At 39.9% G+C, this 27,210-nt stretch overlaps 2 protein-coding genes and 1 pseudogene across 4 annotated transcripts; 1 reads left to right on the top strand and 2 right to left on the bottom strand.

Moving 5' to 3' along the window:
- Positions 1-219: 219 nt before the first annotated feature.
- LOC138421001 (small ubiquitin-related modifier 2 pseudogene) lies at positions 220-3,446 on the top strand (annotated as a pseudogene).
- TRIM34 (tripartite motif containing 34) lies at positions 2,817-18,282 on the bottom strand. 3 transcript variants are annotated; one of them, XM_069555439.1, is made up of 9 exons: positions 18,140-18,274; positions 15,350-15,451; positions 9,177-9,648; positions 8,466-8,561; positions 7,366-7,596; positions 6,247-6,269; positions 4,678-4,778; positions 4,364-4,390; positions 2,817-4,098 (listed from the first exon to the last, which is right to left on the bottom strand). In XM_069555439.1, the coding sequence occupies exons 2-9, from the start codon at positions 15,436-15,438 to the stop codon at positions 3,527-3,529; spliced, it is 1,611 nt and encodes a 536-aa protein (XP_069411540.1). In that variant the 5' UTR covers positions 15,439-15,451; positions 18,140-18,274; the 3' UTR covers positions 2,817-3,526. The 3 variants fall into 3 exon arrangements, with proteins under 3 accessions (XP_069411540.1, XP_069411541.1, XP_069411543.1); XM_069555440.1 differs by lacking the exon at positions 15,350-15,451 and having other exon boundaries at positions 18,140-18,282; XM_069555442.1 differs by lacking the exon at positions 7,366-7,596 and having other exon boundaries at positions 18,140-18,207.
- A 6,850-nt stretch (positions 18,283-25,132) lies between these two features.
- On the bottom strand, positions 25,133-26,077 carry LOC138421311 (olfactory receptor 52B4-like). Its single transcript, XM_069555444.1, has one exon. It carries the CDS (start codon positions 26,075-26,077, stop codon positions 25,133-25,135), a length of 945 nt encoding a protein of 314 aa, XP_069411545.1.
- Positions 26,078-27,210: the final 1,133 nt, after the last annotated feature.

Below are 27,210 nucleotides of genomic sequence, written 5' to 3' on the forward strand. Positions count from 1 at the left end.
CTGACCAGGCATTGAACCTTTGTACCCTGCATTGGAAGGTGGATTCTTAACCACTGGACTACCAGGAAAGTCCCTAATCAAGTTTTTCCTTATCAAAGCAAAGCAAAGTTACTAATGTTTAAAGTAGATTACCCTTTCTTCTTCCACTTTTGGTGCTGCTTGTGTGCTCATTGGGTCCTCTTTTGTTAAGCAGAAGCTGAGGAGACTCTAGTCCTCAACATGGTGGACAAAAAGCCCAAGGAAGATGTCAAGACTGAGAACAGCAATCAAATTAATTTGATGGTGGTGGAGCAGGATGGTTCTGTAGTGTAGTTTAAGATTAAGAGGCATACACCATGTAGGAAGCTAATAAATGCCTATTGTGAATGACAAGATTTATTAATGGGGCAGATCAGATTCCAATTTGAAACAGACACACCTGCACAGTCAAAGATGGAAGATAAAGATACAATGACATATTCCAGCAGCAGGAAGTTGGAGAAGGAAATGGCAACCCACTCCAGTGTTCTTGCCCAGAGAATCCCAGGGACAGAGGAGCCTGGTGGGCTGCTGTCTATGGGGTCGCACAGAGTCAGACACGACTGAAGCGACTTAGCATGCATGCATGCATTGGAGAAGGAAATGGCGACCCACTCAGTGTTCTTGCCCAGAGAATCCCAGGGACAGAGGAGCCTGGTGGGCTGCCGTCTATGGGGTCACACAGAGTCGACACGACTGAAGTGACATAGTAGAAGCGGCAGCAGGAAGGAAGTGTCTACTAAAAGCAGAACCTGCTATTTTACACCAGAATTCTATTCCTCCAGACCAAGAAGACATTCTGTTAGAAAACCACAATTTTGTTCCACCACATCCTGACTACCACAGTATAGATTCTCTATTCTTTCATTTCCCCTGTACCCGTTCCTTTCTTGTATTTGAAGTAACTGATGTATGTGCACAAGCATGTTGCATTTTTTTTAACTAAATGGCCAGTGGTATGTTTTGCTCAACATCAAACGGAGATGGCTTGGGGAAAAATACTGCTTCTGTGAAAATACCCACTTTTCTCTGTTAGTGGCCTGCTCATCAGCTCTTATCTTTACACTCCAGTAAGTTATTTTGCTCTCACTGTCTAACAAACAAACAAGCAAAAAGAACAACATAAAAATTCTTGCATACCTTGTTTGATTGGAGAATTTTAATGTTGTTCATTTATCACTGTAAAACCAAGGACAATTTTATAATTTTTTGTACATAGGTGTTACATGTAGAACAATCTGTCATTGAGTAGGGATAAATTACTCTAAAAGAAATGAATCCTAGACAGTTTTCCCTTCAAGTCAAGCATCTTGTTGTTTAAATAAACTTGTTTAAAATGAAAAAAAAAAAAGTAGATTCCTATTCATTCTTAACATGCATTTCTAGTCAAAAAGAAAATTAACTGATAGCAATCTGGATCAGTGCTTACTTGCTAGGAGATAAAGTTATTACAAATATTCTATTATTTAATTCCCACAATAGGCCTATAAGGTAAGTCTTACTACTTTTATTTCTTATGAAAAACTGAATTGTTAATTTTAATAAGGACTAGTAAGTATGATAACAAAATTCTATGTTATTTCAAAGCCCAAGCTCTTAACTGTCCACAGTTTTCCCCCACTATAACATGTGACCTGTAGAAGCACCCTGCTATGAAATAGCTCAACTTAATTTTAGCCATTACTGTGACCTGCTCTTGGTTCATTAATGGCTCTCCCTTCTATGCCACATCCTAGGGAATCTGGCTCCTACCTTTTGTTGGGGAGTATTCTATTGATAGAGCACTTGTGCTGGAGAAACACAATCCTAGGCCTAATCATCCTATCTTCTTCACTGTCAGCCATGAAATGTTGGGTGTATCTCATAAGGTTATATATTCCTTTAATGACCTGATAGGAATTTGTTCTTTATGTGGTATTTTTGAAGATTTACTGGTATAAAGATGCTCTATGTACATATGTATATTTATACATGTAATTATATGTATGCATACATGTGTGCATGTGTGTATATATAGACCATTTCCAGATTACATGCTGTATCATTCCACTGGGACAAGTTACTACTTTTCTATAATTTGGGGTAGACTCTGTATAGTAGTCTACTCTAACTTATAATGTATACTTCTCAAAGCAAAGCTTGCTTCTTTGCTATCCTAGGTCAATTTCTCATCATAAATTTGAAACTAGTTACAAAGAAAAAGAACAGAACAGAAAAGTGCATGGTATGGCATATACTGGAGAATGTGTGTGTGTGTGTGTGTTCAGTCTTGTCAAACTCTTTTTGACCCCATGGACTCTAGCCCACCAGGCTCCTCTGTTCATGTAAATTTTCAAGCAAGAATACTGGATTGAATTGCCATTTCCTCCTCCAGGGAATCTTCCCCACCCAGGAACTGAACAGGCGTTCTATTTTAGGTGGATCAAAAAGGTGGATTCTTTATCACTGTGCCCATTAAGAAGCCCTATTCTGTGATATACTCAAGTGTTTTACCATAAGCGAAAGGCCTGAAAACCAAAAGTCTATCCTTAATAAGAACAGCTGTCCCTAGACATGGCTTCCTCTGCTAGACAGATTTCAGAAACTCATACTTTTATACCTTTTCTGATCCATTTCCAGTAAAGCACCTTAAAAATGGTCCCAAATAGAACAGCCTCAGTATAAAAAAGTTCTGTAAACCAAGATAGGAACTGGAGTGGTCTTGCCAGCCAAGTCTGGCAACTTGAAAAATGAGCCTGGATAGGTCCATTATTGTTCATCTGAAGGGCACAAATATGGACACAGGACATTGACACAGCTTATATTTTTCAGTAATCACAGAGAAAATCTTTATTAAATTGTGCAGGACACTTAAATAGTTGTTTTACACTGACATTCAGTTTTACACAATGATCTTAGGAGTTAGGCACAGCTTTAAACCCTAGTTTGTATTTAAGAAAAAAGAAGGTCAGAATTTTTTCATCATTACACACTTCGTACAAGTCAAGACAGGATTAGAACTCCAACACTCTGAACATAAAATTGTTATTCTGTGTACAGATATTGCTTGTGTTTTCCTTTCCATGACCCTTTGATAAACTGAGTGTGTCCTGGGCAACAGACATTCGCTCAAATACTTAGTTGATGGTAGTAGGTGGGGAGTGATTGTAGATTGTCCTGGATATCATAGAGGGTGGCAGACAGGCTTTGCTATGTTTCTTTAGGTTGGTGATCAAAAAAGAAATATATGAAGGATTATGAGGGCAAAGACGTTATACCATTACTGTGTCGTCTCAGAAGGGATTAGAGGTCTCTCTTTGAGAATACAAAAGAGAGTCAAACAGGTGAATTAGCATGTCTGCTAACTCAAAGCAGATGCACTCTGCATCCCAAAGATGAGCACGAGTTCTAAAGTAGAGATGGGAGACCGGAAGGAAGAGATGGTGTGAATGGCACAGATGGGCTCAGGTATAGAAGGTGAAATCCATGGCAAGGGTCACTATAAGAAGTGGGAGAGGGAACGGAAGTTTCAGGAACTTGGAGGGCACAGTGTCATGGGAGCTGGACAGTCCCAAGGATTGAAATATGGATAGGCATTCCGAGAAAAGTTGCACTTAGAGAACCTATAGATGAGTGACCCATGGTTTGTAACATTGAAGAATGAGACAGTGCCTGCTTCATAGTCTAGAAAAACACCAACATGACGGGGAGGAACAGTCATTGAAAGAGTCAAGACTCTTGAGTCAGGATGAGTGGTGGAAGAGTCCTCAAAGGCTTCATACCTAAATTTATCCTTTAACCCTATAACCCAGTAGCCAAATTGGGGTCTGTATATGGAGTAAGCATTTTCAGAACTCGTGCTTCGTTGAACAGCAAACTTTGTATTACAGGAACGTATTCTACAGTATACCCCTAGGATCCAGGCAGTCTTCTTGGATACGTCTATTTCCCAGTAGTGTTTCCCTGAGGAGAAATATTGGGAGCCCAAGATACCATAATTATAATACTTAACAGGCCATATTGGCACAGATAGCACTTGTCTCTGATCTTCTGAAAGGACAAGATTCAAATTTAGGTTGAATGGATTCAATCTGATGTCCACTGCAGAGGAAAAAAATAAAAATAAAAACATATAACAAATACAGGGTAAGCTTATCCAGTGACATTGTGAAGAGGAAACTTGGGAATTGACTGTGAAGAACTTGTGCTGATGGACTGGGGAAAAGGAGTTAAACATTAGAGTGACATATTATATGTACGTATCAGGAGGTGAACACGTGGGGCTATGATCAAATCTAATTGAAACTGTAGACTTCTGAAATGGGGTCAGAACACAGTAATTTGAAGAACCAATAAATCTTCTTACCCCAGTGGCACTGGACGCGTGTTAGCTCTGAAATGATAAAAGATTCAATGATGTTGATTGATGCAAGTGACTAAGCACTGATACCTACTTCTTTTCTAGGGTGAGGGTAGGGTGTAGGACCACTGTGAAGCTATGAAGTGGTGAATGAAAGGATGAACCAGAAACCTAGCCATTCTCCCTTTTATATAACCACATCCTCTTCAGCAATACCCCTTCTCTGAATACCCTCCTTCTTTCTACCCCAACTTGTGCCCAAATTTAGTCCCTGGCACCACAAGAATCCCATATCCACACTCCTGCCCTGGCTTCCACACCTTTAAACATACGCAGCATTCCACGCAGATCTGGAACACGGAATACATTCTTCATTTTCTTGGAAATCGTTTTTGGCTTCTTCAGTGTCCAGATCTCACTCCTAGAGATGATAAAAATGTTGACCCTACATCTCGTACACTCCATCCTTTTAATACCACTGCCTTCCTCTCCTTCCATGCACTGACGCACTTAAACCTTCTTCCCTGAGAAACCCGAGGAGGGGAGAAGCGATGGCTCTGACACCGCAGACAAAAGAAATGGGCTCGTGTCTACCTGCCCACTTAGGAAGAAGACCTTCACTTAAAAAAATTAAACAAAAAGCTGTCTCCTTCTAGAAATGGAATATATTAACCCTTCTTTCGATACTTCATGGAATGAATATGAAACTAGGTGAAATACTGTATAGGAAAGGCTTTTGCTACCTCTGTGTTCTGCTGTGCTGTGCTGTGCTTAGCTGCTCAGTCATGTCCGAATCTTTGTGACCCCATGGACTGTAGCCCATCAGGCTCTTCTGTCCATGGGGATTCTCTAAGCAAGAATACTGGAGTGAATATGCCTCCATGCTTTCCTCCAGAGTCTTCCCAACCCAGGTCTCATGCATTGCAGATGGATTCTTTTACTGTCTGAATCACCAGGGAAACCCTTTGCTACCTCTAAAATGGTACTAATATGGAAAAGTCATCACACACAATGGGTCTCCCAGATGGACGTTCCCAGGCAGATCAATAGGGAGGCTACAGATTCTGACTGTGGTATGGGTCTATTTTTGGAGAGCCAATAAGCCTGTGCCCTGGTTCAAAGCTTTACTTCCAGGGGTGTGGCCCACAAACAATATTGGAGATATTCAGGAGTTCTGGGAAAAAGTTAAAGACTTCTGGCAAAGGAGAAGTTATGACTACTGAACTGAAAATGGTTAGAACTTCATGTGTTTGTAAAGAATTTGGTGCTGCTAGATGTATCAGCAAACTTTAGACACAAAGACTACACTTTCCCATATAAGTTTCTAAAATGCATGACTTGGAAAAGATTAATTATTGCCACCAGAGTCAAAACCAATAACCTCAAAGCTTAGGTCTGCTTTTAGAAATCTTAAAGAGAACCTTGTGGAATGACATAGTCCCACTCTACTTCTACGTAGGCAAAATTTAAAACAAAACAAAACTTTTATTTTTTTCTTCCTCTTTAAAGCTGACCCGCATAACTATTTTAGGGCTTGACAAGACCCATGTGCTAACATAGGCACCAGTGAAATAAAGAAACCAAAGAAGGACGGAGAGTGAATTAAATGAGTGAAGTCACAAGAGTCTAACAGTAAAATCCTCTATCCGCTTTACCCTTATAGACCCTAACTGTGAATTCCAACTACTGAATTCATTAACATAGAATCCGGCTCATTCTCAAAAGATATAGAACACTAAAATCCTCATCTGTGACCACAATTTAAAATAATACTACATCAAAACTTCATTGTTTGGGGAGATTTTTCATTCTGATTGACCAGATAACTCTCATGGCTACAAACCTTTCTTCATACCACATGACCATGACTCCTGATCACCCATACGCACCATTTCATGATTCCACTCATGTCCTAGGAGGAAGAGAGAAAACACAAGTCAAGGAAAATAAATAAAATAGCAGGGTTAAGGAAACAAAGAATAGGGAAACTATAGAGAAAAACTGGGCAGTCAAAGTTATTTAAAATTATTTGAAAAAAATCAATAAAATAGATAACCCTTTAGCTAAATATCTCAAGAAAAAAATACATAGGAGGCAAATTACTAAAATAAGAATTAAAGAAGAGACGGTACTACTGAATTAACAGAAATTAAAAGAATATAAAGGCTATGAAAAATTGTATACCAACAAACTAGATAATGTAAATTAAATGGACAAATTCCTTCGAACACAGAAACTATCCACACTGATTCACAGAGAAATAGAAAAACTGAATAGACCTAAACATGTAGAGATTGGACTGAAAAGCAAAAACCTCCTCCAAAGGAAAGTCCAGTTCTAGACGGCTTCACTGGTGAATTCTGATAGTTTTAAAGGCAAAATAATACAAATATTTCACAAATTCTTCCAAAAAACAGAAGAGGAGGAAACACTTCCCAACTCATTCCATGAGGCCAATACTATTCTGATACTAAAATGAGACAAAGACATTACAAGAAAAGTAAACTACAGGCTAATATCCCTTATGAATATAGACATGAAACTTTTTCAATGAAACACTAGAAAATTTAATCCAGCAAAATATAAAAGATTATACATCATGCGTCCATGCATGCTGAGTCGATTCAGTCATGTCTGACTCTTTCCGACTCTATGGACTGTAGCCTCCCAGGCTCCTCTGTCCATGGGATTCTCCAGGCAAGAATATTGGAGTAGGTTGCCATTCCCGAGATCAGACCCAGACCTATTATGTCTCCTGCATTGCCAGGCAGGTTCTTTACCACTAGCGCCACCTGGGAAGCCCCATTGTACATCACAGTCAACTTGAATTTATCCCAGAAATGCCAGGTTGCTTCAACATTAGAAAAGCCATCAGTATGAGTGAAAATAAGCTTGATATATATTTCAAAGGAGCCTCTTAGTGACAACAACAGGATTAGAACCCAAGGACACAGATGAGAAGGTAACTGACACGGGTTCAGAACCGCAGGTGGGATGGCCCCCCTCACCTGCAGCAGCTCCTCAGTTGACCATTCACTGCGGCGTTCCAGGTCTGAGATGAGCTCCTTCAGCAGCTCGCCCTGCTGCACCAGCTCAGCCTCCGCCACAGCCAAGCTATCCAGGGTCTTCTTCTCCTCTTTCTCCAATCTCTGCAGTTCTCTTCGCTCCTCACTGTCTAGGATGCTTCTAAGCTGATTAAACTCTGTTTGTATCCTTTGTCTCTCAGTCTGAATCTGATACTGTAAGGTTAGACAAGGGGGAGAGGGAATGAATCTGTCAGCTGGGGAGCCTACTTGTGTAAGGGATTAAGAGCCAGGAAAATATTTTTCAGGGGCTTCTTACCAGGAAGGAAGTTAAAGTAGGCAAGCAATTTTGGGGAAAGCTCAGATTTTTTTTTCGATTATTTTCCCTCAGTACAAATCAAAAAGGTTTCAGACAATCTTATCTGCCAACCCTGGGCCAAAATGTAAAATCTGAGTGAGGTCTGAGTTCTGGATAGCTGTCCTAGACACTCATGCCTCCCTGCATTACTGCAGTCCCTAAGTTTGAACCTTGAGAAAAAGCTCAGTCTTTTGCCATTGTCTTCCACTGAAGGTGTCAGAGACTTGCAGGAGGAGTGGAAGACAGAATTCTCCAGCCTTCTTCACAATAGAAGGCTTCCCTGGTGGCTTAAGAATATGTGTGTAATGCAGGAGACTCAGGAGACTTGGGTTCAGTCCCTGAGATAAGAAAATCCCCTGTGAAGAATATGGCAACCCATTCCAGTATTCTTGCCTGGAGAGTCTTATGGACTGAGGAGCCTGGCAGGCCATAGTCCGTAGAGTCACAAAGAGTCAGACACAACTGAGGCAACTGAGCACAACACAGACTCACCATAAAGTCATTCTTCATGCTGAATTCCGAAACTCTGTGTATGTTTGAAACATATCCACTCTCAAGCCCCTACTTCTCACAGGGAAAGGACCAAGGAGAGAACAAATAAAATAGCACCTGGACTCATTTAATGCCACGCAACAAGAGGAAGGGGCTTCCTCATGATTAGGACAGAATGACAGACTGTTGTGCTGACCCCTAACTCAGAAATCCATTAAGAAGAGTCTCCGCCCACCTTCCAGGAAGTTCTCTCTTCTCTGATGTCAGCTTCCAACTTCTCAGCCTTCTGCTGCTCCTTCCTCAGCCTTGTCAGAGCTGCCTGGAGCATCTCCTATAAGGGAGGAACCACACCAGCATCAAACTTTGGGCTTTTTCAGCACCTGGACAGAGAATAAACAGGGAAGAAATCATGCTGATCTCAGAAGAGACCAGTTTATGGAAATCAGTTTGAATCTGATCATTAAAATCGATGACACAGGATAGAAAAAATTCTGAGAAGGTAAATGCATTGTTTATTCCTAAGCGGTGAAAGTCACTATCCTTGCCAATTCTTTTTTTTAGAGTAATTATCGATTCTGCTTTGGCAAGGAATGTCCTTTTTTCTTACTGACATTTTTTATATGTTCAATCCACAGTCTTCAACAGCACCCATTCTGCTGAGAGCTAATCTCAGCAACCAGAGCTAATCTGGTGAAGGAATTGCCAATCAACACAACAAAAGAGACAAAAGAAGAAAACCTCTCACTTTCAGCCAAGAGTCTATACTTTTGGCTCCTCCTTTATGTAACTAAAGAAAAACACAGGAATGCCCTTCAGACATTGGAAGTTGAGCATACCGTTAAGAGACATACATCGGAGATTACAGAGCTCACTACTACAGTGCCAAACAGAGCAAATGAGAAGGTGAGAGTTTCCACCAAGTACTAATTTCCGTCCTGGGCCCTACCTGACTTTCCTGGACGGCCTCTTCCATGAGGAGTGTGTGGTGACCATGGTGCTCCTGAGATCGTTCACAAAGACGACAAATGACTTTTCTGTCTTCCTTACAGAAGAGCAGGAGTTTCTCTTCATGGTGCACACAGAGACCTGTCTTCTGCCCCTCCTCTGCGCTCAGCTTGACTGTTCTGAGTCTCTCCACTATGTTGGCCAGATGCAGATTAGGCCACAGGTTTCCAAGTGAGTACCGCGTACCACACACAGGACAGCTGCTGTCTCCTCCTAGGCTGATGTCTGTCTCCTTGCTGTCAGTGATGCAAGTCTGGCAGAAGCTGTGACCACAGCCTAGACTTAGGGGTTCTGTTAAAAGCTCCCGGCAGATGGGACAGGATACCTCTTTCTGTAGGTTCACCGCAGTATTTAAAGCCATAGCAGCTGCTCCCTGGCTTCCTCCTGTCTGGAGCTCTTCTTGCTTAAGGATTCTGGGATGGATGGGCAGATTGAAAAGAGATATGTAAGACTGGCATAGATAAAAAAGATTTCAATCATGCAGACATTAAAAACTGATTAAGACTGAAATACTGAAGAACAAGAAAGAACAAACGGAATTTAATGGCCTGGGAAAGCCACTAATGCCTCAGGGCTTTTGCAGTTTGCTTTTCTTTCACCCTACAATGATCTTTCCCTTGATATTTGCATGACTTCCTGTTATGCTTCATATGACTCCCTCCTTACATGGTCTCTCCTTTGAAGGGCCTTATGTGATTAACTTATCTACAGCACAAGCATCAATACATCACTTTGTGTGCACTTACCATCTTTCCTTATTATCACTGTATAATATATTGATACCTTTCTTGAAGTATCTTACTCTGAAAATGCAATCTGTGTAGACTGCTGCTAAGTCGCTTCAGTCGTGTCCAACTCTGTGTGACCTCATAGATGGCAGCCCACCAGGCTCCCCAGTCCCTGGGATTCTCCAGACAAGAATACTGGAGTGAGTTGCCATTGCCTTCTCCAATGCATGAAAGTGAAAACTGAAAGTGAAGTCACTCAGTTGCGTCTCACTCTTCATGAGCCCACGGATTGCAGCCCACCAGGCTCCTGTGTAAATTAGGCACTGTTTTTATTCACTGCTGTATCCCTAATGCCTAGCACAGGAAGCATAATGTTTGATGAATACATAAAGGATCTTCTCACTTCCCCAGAGGAAATTAGACCTTTTTATTAAAAAAAAAAAATCAGCATTTCCTCTTTTCTTTCCATTAATTAGCTGTTCTCCTATAGGCGAGCTTTAGGAGCACAGATAGGTTTCCAGTGAATATTTATCTATGGGTCAATCAATCAATTTTTCCATCTGTCTCTCCCAATATACCTTTCCATAAGGAGTTATTCTACGTACTTATACTCACTCCCCAGAGACACCCACAGACAGAGTAAACATTATAAGAGGAAAGTAATTTTATGACTAACAATTATCTCAGTTCAGTTCAGTTGCTCAGTTGAATCTGACTGTTTGTGACTCCAGGGACTGCAGCAAACCAGGCCTCCCTGTCTATCACCAACTGCAGGAGTCTACTCAAACTCATGCCCATTGAGTTGGTGATGCCATCCAACCATCTCATCCTCTGTCGTCCCCTTCTCCTTCCACCTTCAATCTTTCCCAGCATCAGAGTCTTTTCCAAGGAGTGAGTTCTTTGCATCAGGTGGCCAAAGTATTGGAGTTTCAGCTTCAGCATCAGTCCTTCCAGTGAATTTTCAGGACAGATTTCCTTTAGGATGGACAAGTTAGATCTCTTTGCAGTCCAAAGGATTCTGAAGAATCTTCTCCAACATTACAGTTCAAAAGCATCAATTCTTCGGCACTCAGCTTTTGTTATAGTCCAACTCTCACATCCATACATGACTACTGGAAAAACCATAGCTTTGACTAGATGGATCTTTGTTGGCAAAGCAATGCCTCTGCTTTTTAATATGCTGTCTAGGTTGGTCATAACTTATCTTCCAAGGAGTAAGAGTCTTTTAATTTCATGGCTGCAGCCACCATCTGCAGTGATTTTGGAGCCCCCCAAAATAAAGTCAGACACTGTTTCCCCTGTTTCCCCATCTATTTGCCATGAGGTGATGGGACCAGATGCCATGATCTTAATTCAGTTTTTTGAATGTTGAGCTTTAAGCCAACTTTTGCACTCTCCTCTGTCACTTTCATCAAGAGGCTTTTTAGTTCTTCACTTTCTGTCATAAGGGTGGTGTCATCTGCATATCTGAGGTTATTGATATTTCTCCCAGCAATCTTGATTCCAGCTTGTGCTTCATCCAGCCCAATGTTTCTCATGATGTACTTTGCATAGAAGTTAAATAAGCAGGGTGACAATATACAGCCTTGATGTACTCCTTTCCCTATTTGGAACCATTCTGTTTTTCCATGTCCAGTTCTAACTGTTGCTTCCTGACCTGCCTACAGATTTCTTAAGAGGCAGGTCAGGTGATCTTGTATTCCCATATCTTTAAGAATTTTCCACAGTTTGTTGTGATCCACACAGTCAAAGGCTTTGGCATAGTCAATAAAGCAGAAGTTCTTCTGGAACTCTCTTGCTTTTTTGATGATCCAATGGATGTTGGCAATTTGATCTCTGGTTCCTCTGCTTTTTCTAAATCCAACTGGAACATCTGGAAGTTCACAGTTTACATACTGTTGAAGCCTAGCTTGGAGAATTTTGAGCATTATTTTGCTAGTATGTGAGATGAGTGCAGTTGTTTGAGCATTCTTGGATGGCCCCACAGGGCATGGCTTAGTTTCACTGAGTTAGACAAGGCTGTGGTCCTAGAGTGATTAGATTGACTAGTTTCCTGAGATTATGGTTTCAGTGTGTCTGCCCTCTGATGCCTTCTTGCAACACCTACCATCTTACTTGGGTTTCTCTTACCTTGGCATCTGGTCTCATCACTTCATGGGAAATAGATGGGGAAACAGTGGAAACAGTGTTAGACTTTATTTTGGGGGGCTCCAAAATCACTGCAGATGGTGATTGCAGCCATGAAATTAAAAGACGCTTACTCCTTGGAAGAAAAGTTATGACCAACCTAGATAGCATATTCAAAAGCAGAGACGTTACTTTGCCAACAAAGGTCCGTCTAATCAAGGCTATGGTTTTTCCAGTGGTCATGTATGGATGTGAGAGTTGGACTTTGAAGAAAGCTAAGTGCCGAAGAATTGATGCTTTTGAACTGTGGTGTTGGAGAAGACTCTTGAGAGTCCCTTGGACTGCAAGGAGATCCAACCAGTCCATTCTAAAGGAGATCAGTATTGGGTGTTCTTTGGAAGGACTGATGCTAAAGCTGAAACTCCAGTCCTTTGGCCACCTCATGCAAAGAGTTGACTCATTGGAAAAGACTCTGATGCTGGGAGGGATTGGGGGCAGGAGGAGAAGGGAATGACAGAAGATGAGATGGCTGCATGGCATCACTGACTCAATGGATGTGAATTTAAGTGAACCCCGGAAGATGGTGATGGACAGGGAGGCCTGGCGTGCTGCAATTCATGGGATCACAAAGACTCGGACACGACTGAGCAGCTGAACTGAACTGAACTTGAGCATTCTTTGGCATTGCCTTTCTTTGGTATTGGAATGAAAATTGACCTTTTCCAGTCCTGTGGCCACTGCTGAGTTTTCCAAATTTGCTGGCATATTGAGTGCAGCATTTTCACAGCATCATCTTTTAGGACTTGAAATAGAGCAATTGGAATTCCATCACCTCCACTAGCTTTGTTCATAGTGATGCTTTCTAAGGCCCATTTGACTTCACATTCCAGGATGCTGGGCTCCAGGTGAGTGATCATACAATCGTGATTATCTGGGTCATGAAGCTCTTTTTTGTACAGTTCTTCTGTGTATTCTTGCCACCTCTTCTTAATATCTTCTGCTTCTGTTAGGTCCATACCATTTCTTTCCTTTATTGAGCCCATCTTTGCATGAAATGTTCCCTTGGTATCTCTAATTTTCTTGAAGAGATCTCTAGTCTTTCCCATTCTATTGTTTTCCTCTATTTCTTTGCACTGATCTCTGAGGAAGGCTTTCTTATCTCTCCTTGCTATTCTTTGGAACTCTGCATTTAAATGGGTATATCTTTCCTTTTCTCCTTTGCCTTTTGCCTCTGTTCTTTTCACAGTTATTTGTAACAATTGTCTAGCCAGTTAGAATTTATAAGTCACTTCAACCTATTTATTCTGCATATAAAAATCTTTGTGAAATGAGTACTCCCTTTATTCAGATGCATAAATAGAATCAAGTGACTTACAAAGATCATTCAAATCAATAAGTTGAATTGGGGTGACTTCCCTGGTGGCTCAGATGGTAAGGCGTCTGCCTACAATACAGGAGACTCAGGTTCAATCCCTGGGTCAGAAAGATCTCCTGGAGAAGGAAATGGTGACCCACCCCAGTATTCTTGCCTGGAAAATTCCATGGGCAGAAGAGACTGGTAGGCTATATAGTCCATGGGGTGGCAAAGAGTCAAACACGACTGAGCGACTTCACTCACTTCACTTATAGTGTCTTCAGGGTCCTCTTTCAGAGGCCTGGTGGGTGTGATAAATACTATCACCTAGAGGTACATATTTCTGAGAAATCAAGTAATTTTCCAAATAGGAGAATATCGAAGATATTGCTGCTGAATAAGTGAGATTTGAATGGAAAGCTGAATGATGAGCAGGGAACATGAAATGAGAGGAAAAAAATATTTTAGCGAGAAGGAGTCACATATGTTAATGTCCTGTTAGTGAAAGGCACAGCATCTTCAACCTGCTTTAAAAGGTCAGCCTGACTGGTATGCAGAGAGCTGCTAGGCTTTCAGAATTGCAAGAACCCAGAAGGGACCAGAAATTTTACACTTCCTACATGATGTGAAGTGTCCTTCCAAAGAGCAGAGGTTCAATGATGGAAGTTTGTAGGAAAAGTTGATGGAAACAATGGAGAGAAGCAGAAGAGAGTGAGAGATGAGACAAAATGACAGGCTTGGGAGTTAGAGATTGTGTATATGGGAATGAAGGATTATCATCAGGCTTAAGTTTTTTCTTCCTGTAAAAAGGAAGACATTGGTATGTCTAGGAAGACTTCTCCTAGTTCTTTATTTTTGTTATTTTTGGTAAACAGAGACCTCAGCTTCCTCAAAGAAGTTGTGACTCTTATAGGGTCACCTATAGGGTCCTGGAAGCTATGCTTCTCGTTCTTACAAGGTAATGCTTCTGGTTCTTACAAGGAAATCAGTCTGTTGGCACAAAACTTACTTAAACTGTGTTAGTTTCATACATATCCACCTGATCTCGTTCTCTTGCAAATGACCTGAAGAGAGAGATGACGTATCTACTATACCACAATATGGCCCCTCACCGAGAGCCCACCAGAGGTGGCCATACTGACTTCTGGGTCTCCTCTCCCCTATGCCCCTGCTAGGCTAAGTGAACCTGGTTGGTTTCTGCCCTGCCAAGATACATGAGTGGGAATGGCAAACCAAAGCTGAAACTAGTGCTAGTGGTCACTCAGAGGCCCTGTCACAGAGTGGTAGCATGGCGATGCTGACTCTCCAAACCTGGACTCCTTGGTACAAGGAACTATGAAGCAAAAGATTACGAAAATAAAAATAAAGGAATATCTTGGTAGATATTAATATCTTGGAACTTGCTATGATGGATTTTTTTGTCTCCTATGCAGATGCATTCACTGCTTGAATGTGAGCTTATTTGAAAACAAGGTCTTTGCAGATGTAATCAAGTTTAGATGAGATTATACTGATATAAAGTGGGCTATAAACACAATGACCAATATCCTTTAAGAAGATGAGAGTGCACACACACACTGGAAAGAAGGCCATGTGGCGATGGTGGCAGAGATTGGAGCAGTGTAGCCACGAGGCAAGAAATGACTAAGATTGCTGAAAGCCTCCAGAAACTAGGAGATGAGCATGGAATAGGTTCCTCCTTGGAGCCTACAGAAAAGAAACAACTCTACAACCACTTTGATGTTGGACTTCTAGCCTCCTGAACTGTGAGAAAATAAATTTCTGTTCCTTGAACAACCCAGTTTGTGATACATTTTTCTTTGTGACAGTCCTAGGAAACGAATACAGTTGCAAAGGTTTGATATTGAAACAAAGATCTGAGAGATTCATAAACTATACACTTACCCTTGCTCTAAAGAGTCGGGGAGAGGGGCATGATGAAAGTTGCATGGAGATAAATTTAGGTCTAGAAATCTGTCCACTTCACCAATCATCCATGAAGCGAACCTGGTGAGAAGTAGAGCTGGTGGGTATAATCTAGCCAATGGGAGAGATACTGAAAATTGTCTAAAGGCCATATGTTGTTAACCTCTGGCTACAGTGACTATGTGTCAGATAAGGCTCTGATAACTGGCAAGACCAGGGGTTTACATAATATGACATTGTCCATCCTAGCTTACAACTGAAGGTATGAGCCAACATTGGCATGATATGTTTTCATTCTATTGAAAATCCACTCAATACTGAGAAACACGAAGAGTCTATAGAGGAGGGAAGAGTAGAACATGCATTCTACTGTGGGGCTTGGACCTCCTGTTTAGAGTTTGGCTGCAAGGAACCGATGTCAAAGTGGATGTCACCATAAATGGCTGCAAAAGGAGAAAGGTGCAGAGGAACCAGAGCCCCCAAACATGGGCAGTGACCCAACCAAGACCCAAGAATGACCCCAAGAGCCGAGCAGCCATCTTTCAGGGACATGGAGAAGGGAATACAAGGAGTATCTACCTGATAGAACTCCCAAGTCAGACAGTTGCCGTGGTGTCAAATGAATGCATCCTACACTTGCGTTTTCTCCTAATATCTGGATTCACGATATTGTAAACTCTATGCTCCTCTGCAGATTAGACAGTAAAATGAAAGTGTCTCTAGAAAGTGGAGTGCAGGGAAGATTGGCCCTAGGAGCTTCTAGACAACATCCCAGACACTTTTCTGTGTTTCTTGAGTCAGGAACGGCCAATGAGAAAAGAAGGCCTTTAAGTCTCTCACATTCATAAGATTGTGCTCAATTTTCTTTTCACAATGAAGCCTTTGGGACTTCCCTATTGGTCCAGTGGCTGACTCCACCTTCCAATGCAAGAGATGCAAGTTCGACCCCTGGTTGGGGAATCTAGGTCCTACATGCCACAGGGTGTGATCAAAATTTGTAAAAAATTAAATCAATGGGGCTTCAAGAGCACTACTTAAAATTTCAAGACCTTTACTGGGTCTTTGCAGATCACTCAGCCTGAGTCAACATTTAAAAAACGTTCCTCCATAATATTAATCATCTTCTTATATACTACATTAGTTTTGTTTGTTTACAAACTCTTCCCAGCTATAATGTAAGCTACTATATGTATTTAACATTTATTGTATGTTGAATGGATATTCATTGTACTTTTAAAAGCCAGCAGCCTGCGTTAGTTCCTATGAACTACATCTTAAAAATAAATGAATAAATCTATTTTCCTCCTATTTATTGCAGCTTGTTTTTGACCCTGAGAAGACACTTGTTATCTGGGAGAGAAGTGGATCCTATTCAAGAGTAAGGCATAGACTCACAGAAAGGCAGTAACAATGACTTCTGAAAAGTGGGCACACAGAACAGAGAGGCCATGTATCAGAATGTCAGTAAGATATCAATCCTTGTGTAATGTAGCACAGCTTCTTTATCCATTCTTCTATCAATGGACATTAAGGTCCCATTCTATGGCACAGGGAACTATACTCAATATCCTATGATAAACCTAATGGAAAAGCATATAAAAAATAATATATATGTATAACTGGATCACTTTTCTGCCTAGCAGAAATTAACACAACATTGTAAATCAACGACACTTCAATAAAATAAATTTTAAAATACAAAAAATAAGAGGATAATAACAACAAAAAAAGATATCAGTCACTGTGAAATGCGAGCTTAAGATGGGACATGCTTAGTGTCAATTGATAAGAGCAAACTTCTTTGCAAGACCACTGAGTCTTTGGGCTCCTTCTGAGCAATAATCAACTCATTATTAATTAGTGGCCTATTGTAAATAATAAGTAATTGAGGGAGCAATCACTGCAAAGGTGTGCCTAAGTGGAAGAAGAAGGAGGAAGAGCTCCAAGGCAGGAGGGACTAATGAAGAGAGAGTAGCAGGTCTATCCAGGGAAGTGCAAGCAGATTCCTGAGACTGGACCTCAGCGGGACACATGACAAGTGGAAGCCACAGAAGTGGGCAGTTGTCATAACATCCAACCTGCCATCCTCAGGCAGGACGGAAGCTGAGGGGATGTCAGGAGGGCCACAGACAGCCCCTCAGTGGTGCCAGGAGGAGGGCCAAAGGATCAACTTCCACATTGCCCCTGGCCATGTTCCCAAGGCTCCATTCTGTCTGATGCTCCATACAAGAAGCTGGGGCATCACACAGTTGGAAAACAGGGACCTCCTTCACCAGGTTTTCTTCTGATGAGGTGGAGGTGAGCAGATTTTCTGTTCTTCTCGTTATGAGAGAGAGAGAGAGAGAGAGATAAACACACAGAGAGACACACAGAGAGAGGATTCTATTTCCTCTTAGGAAGGTAGACAATCAAAGCTATGGTATAGGAAAGAGATGTGGATGGACTCAGCCTGGAGAAATAAGTGCTCTTCCAGGAAGCAAGCAAGGCCCTCTGCCTCTTCCACACTCACTTCTTTCCAGGTTCCTGCTGTAGTCTCAGAGCTGCCATCTGTCTGCACTTAGCAGGTAGCCTGCAAGTTGGCTTTTTTGACCTTCGGAGCAAGCCTGAGCCACAATCTAAACTCATCCAACTAAGCCTAGTACTTTCCTTCCAGAGTCTTCTGCCCTCTGTCCCTCCACAAACCTCCCCACACACTTTCAGCTTCCAGAGAAGACTCTTGGTTTCAGTGGTGAAGAAAAGCAGGGGCAATCATGGTCAGAATTCACTCACCAAACAAGGCTCAGTCTGCATGAAGCAGCTTCTTATGAGGAGCTGGCAGAGAAACGAAAGTGAAATCTTGGCCTGGCAGGAAGAGGAAGAGGGCAGGAACTCTGGGCCAAGTTGGCAGCGGTCCCTTAGGGCACTGGGGAGAGAATAATGCTTTAACCCAGGGGTTTTCAGGGCGGGGCGGGGGTGGGGGTGGGGGGTAGGGTGGGGGTGGGCTTTGGCCTCTGTGACAAATTTGGTTGTGGGGGATGCTACTGCCATCTAGTGGACAGAGACCAGGGATACAGCCAACCGTTCTATAATGCACAGGATGACTCCCACAAGTGTCCTGTCCAAAATGCTGAGGTTGAGAAGCTCTGTTTAGCCATCTATTTCCTAGACCAGCTGGAAGTGGAGGGTCTCCACCACTTTCATAATTGTGCACAGGCCCTCAATCAGTCCACCATTAAAAAAAATACTTATTTATTTGACTGTGATATATCTTAGTTGTAGCATGTGGGATCTTCAGTCTTCATTGCGGTATGTACGATCTAGTCCCCTGACCAGGGATTGAACCTGGGCCACAGCTTTGGGAATACACAGACTTAACCACTGGACTACCAGGAAAGTCTCCCAGTCAACCAATTTTTTTTTAAATTGTTTTCTTTAAAAAAAATTTTTTTTTTTTAGTTTTTTATTTTTTTAATTTTAAAATCTTTAATTCTTACAGGCGTTCCCAAACATGAACCCCCCTCCCACCTCCCTCCCCATAACATCTCTGTGGGTCATCCCCATGCACCAGCCCCAAGCATGCTGTATCCTGTGTCAGACATAGACTGGCGATTCAATTCTTACGTGATAGTATACATGTTAGAATGCCATTCTCCCAAATCATCCCACCCTCTCCCTCTCCCTCTGAGTCCAAAAGTCCGTTATACACATCTGTGTCTTTTTTCCTGTCTTGCATACAGGGTCGTCATTGCCATCTTTCTAAATTCCATATATATGTGTTAGTATACTGTATTGGTGTTTTTCTTTCTGGCTTACTTCACTCTGTATAATCGGCTCCAGTTTCATCAATCTCATCAGAACTGATTCAAATGAATTTTTTTTAACGGCTGAGTAATACTCCATTGTGTATATGTACCACAGCTTTCTTATCCATTCATCTGCTGATGGACATCTAGGTTGTTTCCATGTCCTGGCTATTATAAACAGTGCTGTGATGAACATTGGGGTACATGTGTCTCTTTCAATTCTGGTTTCCTCGGTGTGTATGCCCAGCTGTGGGATTGCTGGGTCATAAGGTAGTTCTATTTGCAATTTTTTAAGGAATCTCCACACTGTTCTCCATAGTGGCTGTACTAGTTTGCATTCCCACCAACAGTGTAGGAGGGTTCCCTTTTCTCCACACCCTCTCCAGCATTTATTGCTTGCAGATTTTTGGATCGCAGCCATTCTGACTGGTGTGAAGTGGTACCTCATTGTGGTTTTGATTTGCATTTCTCTAATAATGAGTGATGTTGAGCATCTTTTCATGTGTTTGTTAGCCATCCGTATGTCTTCTTTGGAGAAATGTCTATTTAGTTCTTTGGCCCATTTTTTGATTGGGTCGTTTATTTTTCTGGAATTGAGCTGCATAAGTTGCTTGTATATTTTTGAGATTAGTTGTTTGTCAGTTGCTTCATTTGCTATTATTTTCTCCCATTCAGAAGGCTGTCTTTTCACCTTGCTTATATTTTCCTTTGTTGTGCAGAAGCTTTTAATTTTAATTAGATCCCATTTGCTTATTTTTGCTTTTATTTCCAGAATTCTGGGAGGTGGATCATAGAGGATCCTGCTGTGATTTATGTCTGAGAGTGTTTTGCCTATGTTCTCCTCTAGGAGTTTTATAGTTTCTGATCTTACATTTAGATCTTTAATCCATTTTGAGTTTATTTTTGTGTGCGGTGTTAGAAAGTGATCTAGTTTCATTCTTTTACAAGTGGTTGACCAATTTTCCCAGCACCACTTGTTAAAGAGATTGTCTTTACTCCATTGCAGTCAACCAATTTGAATCAGCCCTTCCTGTCCAGTGTTCTACTTGCTCCACAAAAGCATTACACCGTCTCCTAGGAGATGGGAGTTGAAACCACACCTGATGGGAATAACCTTGAGCAGAGAAGCGCCTATCAAACGTCTCCCACCTTCTTGGGCACAGGATAATCCTAGCACATTATGTCTCCATGAAAAGTTTTATTTGTTTATTTATTTATTTTGCTTTATTGAGGAAGTACAATTAAAGGACTAATTTTTTAAAAAATCCCTTAAAAAAATTTCTGTATTTACTTATGCTTGGTTACACTGGATCTTTGTTGGGTGGGGGCTTTTTCCAGTTGCAGTGAGTGGGGGCTACCCTTCATTTTAGTGCCCAGGCTTTTGTGGCAGCTCTGTTGCAGAGCACGGGCTCCAGGTGCGTGGGCTTCAGTAGTTACAGCATGCGGACTCAGCAGCTGTGACTCGTGGGCTCCAGAGCACGGACTAGATAATTGTGGCATATGGGTTTAGTTGCTCCGCAGCACGTGGGACCTTACTGGACCGGGAATCGAAACTGTGTCCCCTGTATCGGCAGGCGGATTCTTATCCACTGCACCACAAGAGAAGTCCCTAGGCTAATTTTTTGTGCTGTATTCATTGAGGAAATCCTGGGTTCTCCTGTACTAGTAGAAAACACATTACATAAGAAAAAAATGCCACCTTTGGAAACTGCTTTCCAAGGTGTAATTATCCCTTCTGCCCTTTCCCATCTTCTGACTCATACTTAGAGAGGAAGGACAAATCCAACTCAGAAAGAGAGTCCCCCAAATTGTTGCAATTTTAACAACTTTCTTGCAAAAATTTCTGTATCCATTATAAGTGGACCTATCCTTTGACCACTTTTAAGAAATTGATTATTCCTTTTTCATTTAGATAACGAAAACTAGAATAAAATCAACAGACAAGTTATAGAGTTAGATAAATAGATTAGTAGTTATGACCTATGTTTCACGCTGACACATGCTGTTTTTTACATCCAAATAACACTTGGAGCAAAAGAAAAAAGGTCATAGGTATAAAGCTAGAAAACTATGAATAGGATATGTATGCTGAAAATTAGGAAGTGCTGATAAAAAATAAAAGGAAGCATATAAACGGAGAGGCATAACAGACATGAATTGAAGACTCAAAATAAGGGAGATCAGGTATCAATTTTTACAGAATATATATATATATGGGAAATAAAGTTCTATCAAAATCTCAGCAAGAATTTTTGTAGATATAGATACACTCATTCCAAAATTTTATAAGGAAAGAAAAAAAAAGACAAAATACTTAAAACAATTGAAAAAAAAACTAACATGTGATGAGTCACTGTACTTCATGTTAAAGGTTAATATTTGGCTACATTAACCAAGAAGCAATGAACATCCAAAGGAAAAAAATAAATAAATATGAATCTTGACCCAAATTTAACCCCTTATACAAAAATTAATGCAAAGTTGGTCACTGACTTAAATATAAAATAAATATTTATAAAACATTTAGAAAAATTTTGTAAGAAAGAAAATCCCTAGAAACTAGAACTAAGTAAAGAGTTTTCAAGTGACAACAAAAGCCGAACTCATAAAAGCAAAATTTAATAAGTTAGACTTATCAACTTAAAAAACTTTAAGAAGTTTTAAAAATTAAAAACATTTACTCTGAAAAAGTCTCTGTTAAGATGATAAGACAAGCTACAGGCTGGGAAAACCTATCTGCAAACCGTACATGTGACAAATAACTTTTATTTAGATTATATTAAAAAAAAAAAACTCCCTAAACTTAACAGTTAAAAACAAAAAAAAGAATCCAGTTAAAAAACAGGCAATGGGACTTCCCTGGTGGTCCAGTGGCTAAGACTCCATGCTCCCAAGGCAGGGGGCCCAGGTTTAATCCATCACCAGGGAACTAGATCCCACGTGCTGCAACTAAGAACTTTCATGCTGCAACCAAAGATACTACATGCTGCAATGGAGATCGAATATCCCATGTGCTATAGCTAAGATCTGGTAGAGCCCTAAATAAATAAATAAAAATTAAAAAGAAGAAAACAACAGGCAAAACACATGAACTGACATTTCACTAAAGAGGAGTATTCAGATGGCAAATAAGAGCATGAAAAATGTACATCATTAACATTTAGAAATATGCCAATTAAAACTACAATGAAAAGCAAACTAACTGAAACAAAAAATAGTGCTGACACCAAATGTTGATGAGGAAACGGAAGACGTGAATCACTCATACACTGCTGGTGGGAATATATTAAAATGGAGACACTCAGGAAAACAGTCTGGTCTTCTTATAAAAATAAACACAAACTTATCCTACAACACAGAATTTTGTGCTTGAGTATTTACTCTAGAGAAATAAAAACTTACATTTAATTATTTATTAATGATAATTAATCTAAAATTATTTCAGAATAAAAAGCTTTCTTAAAAAATTGCTGAATGTGAAATAAAGATATCTTAAGACAAACAAAAATATAATAATTATTATTATACATCAAATACATATAACACTATATGCCTGACACCATTCTAGACACTTTACATATATTAGCCTATTTAATCTTCATATGAACTTCATAATGTTGATTAAATAATCCTAAATTTAAGAATGAGGAGGTGAAAGTAGACAGATGTGAATAATACTCAAAGCCTCAAAGCTTTCAAGCTTAAGGAAAATTTTCTGTGAGTAACCAATAAAAAAGAAACAAGAGAAAAGACTTATACATAGCTATTAATATTTAAAAGTTTATAAAAATATTAACAATGAACTAAAAGCAGGCAAGTACTCAAAATGTGACAGTGAAAACACAGAGTATTATGTTATTTGTAAAAAATAATACAGAGCAATAAGGACAACTGGAGTATTCGAGACGTCAATGGGCAAAAGCAGAAACAATCAGAACCATTTCAGAGATTTAGTAGCCAAGAAAACAAACTTGACACAAGAAAAAGATTTGTTCCTGCCTTTGCCATTTCCCTAGTAGACTTCCATTTCCTCATCTGTAATATGGTTTTAAGGGGTCCAAATGAAGGCGATGTGAGGTAATGTCCAAAAAATGCTTAGCATGGAGCTGTAACACAAGTCATCAACAAATGGTAGCTATCATTACTTCATAAGATGAAATATGACTCTTCAATAGAGGTTTAATCTCAATAGCAATTAAAAATAAGTTAAAATTATAGTACAATATCATTTTTGTTCTTTTGTTCTTAAAAATGAAAATACTCAGCCTCATTATTAGTGAAGAAAGATACATTATGAATCTTTTCTGAGAGTAATTTTATGGGATTCATTAAAAATCCAATCCACAATAGCATTTCTGAGACTTTATTCTTAAAATAAAAATTGAAAGATCAGAGCAAGCTTAGATATGTTCAGAGAAATCTTGTATATACAGTTAAAAATGGAAAGCTCTAAATAGCCAATAATATTGAAAATGTATGAACTTACATATCCATGGAACAAAGAATGTAAGATGGGATAACATAAAGAAAAGCTATCATCAGTTTTCTCCTGACTAGGAATTTTTAAAAATATTTTTGCTGTTTCCCAACTGTCTTTACATTGAGCATTTGCATTTTATATTAAAAGACAATACTTAAAATAATTTATTTAGAACACACCTGGACTGTGTACTTAAATAACAAATTGAATGAGACTTAAATTTGTGAATATATAGTCATAATATGAGGTAAAAGGATTTAAAAAGGGAATGCTTGGTTAAATAAGTTACTGTAAAACCCTGCAATGAAATATTATATAAAGATAGTAATGAGTTTATAAATTCATAAACCTTGGAAATTAATAGGACATCAAAGACCACAGTTAACATGAGGATTGAAAACCCATACCAGATGTTCACTCAAATGTCATTACAAGCATACTTGGCCAAGCCAATATGTTCACAAGAGGAGTGTAGAATGACATTAGTTTGGCAAAAAGTCAAGCCTTCTGTTGACTTTTGTTCCCAGTATCAGCAATGTTCTGCCAGAGAAAAAGATGTTATAATCCATGTTTATAGTATCATCCATAATCTATAATCTATACATGTATCATAATATTTCCTTATAGCACAAGCATAGATAAACTTAAAAATAGATTCAGAAGGAATTAAAGTGTGGACACAGATTAAGATATAGATTTAGATATAGATGGAGACAGACATAGATATATAAGTATATAGATACAGATGTACAACTATAGAAAAAAATTTAATGATAAAATTGCTTAAGGGCTGTTTAGTTTATGAGTCCATGAGTTTCATTTCATGTTTTGCTTTTTTCTAACATTTTCTACAAAAATTATAGATTTTAGTCAAAGATGTATTAAAATAGAACTATGTACGGTATGCCATTTTTCTCAGATCATTCTCAATCTCCTCAGTCTCCTCAAGAGTTGTTCTACAAAATATGAAACACATATATTTGTATTTACATCCTCTTATTGTAGACGTGCATGTCAGTAGGATATAAATTATGATATAATAGGAATAACTGTAAAATCCAGGAATCACTGATTCTAAGAATGTTATGTAGCTAGAATGAGAGACACTGAGGCACAGCAGTTTGTATGTAAAAGGTTTGTTTCAGAGCGGGAGAAACTCAGGTAGGTGTAGCTGAGCAAAATCCCAAGCTAGAATACTGTTCTTCCTTCATCTAATTCTGAAGATTATACTATAGTGTTATTAATTATAGATGACTTCTGAAAATCAATCCATCCTGTTCCAGGGTCTTTCAAGGAGGTTGCTTAGTTAGTTAAACATGGCTTCACTCTGCCAGGTTGTTTTGACAACAGAAAACTAAATTCTGCAATCTTGGGGTGAACTTGTTCTCAGACAGGACTCACTGAGCTGTTTCCTAGTGTTTCAGCTGATCCCTCCCACCACTTCCCTAGACTTCTTCACAGATACCTAGAGATTCTGAAAACTCACATCTTATGCTAAAGTTATTTCTTCTTTATAAACAACACATGAGCTACCTGCTCCCAGATTTGCTTGGTCTTGATCCCATAAATGATGGGATTCAGCATAGGTGGAGCAAGCATGCAGACATTAGCCAACAAGATGTGGATATGAGGTGGAATGTGGCGGCCAAACCTCTGAGTAAGGATTGTGAAGATTCCAGGCCCATAAAAGAGAATGATGACACAGACATGGGAGCCACACGTGTTGAGAGCCTTGTGACGAGCATCTTGGGAAGGGATGTGGAAGACAGCATGGAGAATCAGAATGTAAGAAACAAAAATTAATAGGACATCTAAGACCACTGTTAACATGAGGACAGAAAACCCATACCAGATGTTCACTTGAATGTCATTACAAGCATATTTGGCCAAGCCAATGTGTTCACAATACGTGTGTGGAATGACATTATTTTGGCAAAAAGTCAACCTTTTCAAAAGAAATATTATGGGGAAAATTGTACAATAACTTCTCAGAAAGGCAATCACACCTATTTTCCCAATTAGTGTGTGTGTAAGAATAGTGGTGTATCTCAGTGGGTAGCATATGGCAAGGTAGTGGTCAAATGCCATCACCAGCAAGATCCCCGACTCAGAGATGAAGGTGGAATGGATGAAGAAGAGTTGAGTGATGCAGTGATCCAAGGAGATCTCCCTCATATTGAACCAGAAAATGGCCAAGGCCTGAGGGACTGTGCACGTGGAGAGGACAAGGTCTGCTCCAGCCAGCATGTAGAGGAAGAGATACATGGGTTCATGGAGGCTCCGTTCCATGAAGATAATGCAGACGAGCAGGCTGTTCCCAAGCAGGGCAATGACATAGGAAATGAAGAAGGGGATGGAGATCCACACATGCTGGTCCTCAAGGCCAGGGATGCCCAGCAAATGGAAGACTGTGTGGCTAACACTGCTGTGGTTAGAAGCAGTCATATCTGGAGCAGATGACTCCAGATATTCACAAAGATCGAGGAAAACATATATTCTTTAATATATTTATTAACAGGAATCATACAAACACCCTCCAGTATTGTTGCCTGGAGAATTCCATGGGCAGAGGAGTCCTGCAGGCTACAGTCCAAGGGGTCGCGAGAGTAAGACACGACTTGGCAACTAAACCAGCGCCACCATACAAACACACTTTGTGAAAAATATACCAAGAGCTTTTGGCCTATCTCACACTTTCCATCTTTGTTGAACATGCAAATCATAGGAAATAGGCAAGGGTGAAAGAATATGGTCTGCACGCCATTGAGTGATAGCCAACTACACTTACCTCCAACTAAAGAGAGAGGTGCGATTATATGTATTTCTCTTTCAAAGAGAAAATTTAAGTACAAGGAAGAAATCAGTATTCATGTCTGATAAACCTGTTAACATATTGATACTTGAACTTGACCTTGAAATGATGAGCTTATCATAAATTATGAATTAGAAGTGAAACATATACTAGCACAACACAAGGTAAATACATAGATCACTGCAATAAAGGGAGCTCCCGGAACACTTCTAGAGAATAGTAACAGGTACTTAAGATTTTCATAGGGGGTTGTACAGGCAGATATCCATGATTGTTAAAGGCCTTGATCACAACTTACACTTAGACTCCATCTTTTACGTGGGGAGTAGCCATTAGATGTCTTGAAGCAAGTAGTGTATAACAATTATACTAATTTAGGATGATTACCTGTGAAAGTTTATTAGCACTTGACTGAAGAGTTTGGTGCTAAAAGATTATTCATATTCCAGAAGTAGAATGGATCTAAATATAGTAAAGCCACAAAAAATCACGGATATTTATTAAGCATTGTTTTATACCAGGGATTGTAATATGCAGGTTACATGTTATGTATTCTTTATGTAGGGAGTAGAAATCCACTCTAGGAAGTAGATGTTATCTCTGTTTCACACCTAAGGAAAGTGAGACCCAGAGACTGTGAATCACCTGTCAAATTTCACAATAAACAATTGATAGAAATGAATTTAAATCCTCTAACTTCACTACCTACAGTTTGCTTACTTGTGAAGTGAGTCATGAAAATTTTAAGGGGTAACATAGACAGGAT

This window comes from Ovis canadensis, chromosome 15 (assembly GCF_042477335.2).
Source record: "Ovis canadensis isolate MfBH-ARS-UI-01 breed Bighorn chromosome 15, ARS-UI_OviCan_v2, whole genome shotgun sequence".
Lineage (NCBI taxonomy): Eukaryota > Metazoa > Chordata > Mammalia > Artiodactyla > Bovidae > Ovis > Ovis canadensis.

Coding starts and splice junctions, on each gene's coding strand:
- TRIM34 (XM_069555439.1), bottom strand. CDS start 15,438: ATGATTGGTGAAGTGGACAGATTTCTAGACCTAAATTTATCTCCATGC. Junction 9,649..15,349: donor CCCGACTCTTTAGAGCAAGG/GTAAGTGTATAG, acceptor CATCCATCCCAG/AATCCTTAAGCAAGAAGAGC. Junction 6,270..7,365: donor CAACTGAGGAGCTGCTGCAG/GTGAGGGGGGCC, acceptor TCTTCCTCCTAG/GACATGAGTGGAATCATGAA.
- LOC138421311 (XM_069555444.1), bottom strand. CDS start 26,077: ATGACTGCTTCTAACCACAGCAGTGTTAGCCACACAGTCTTCCATTTG.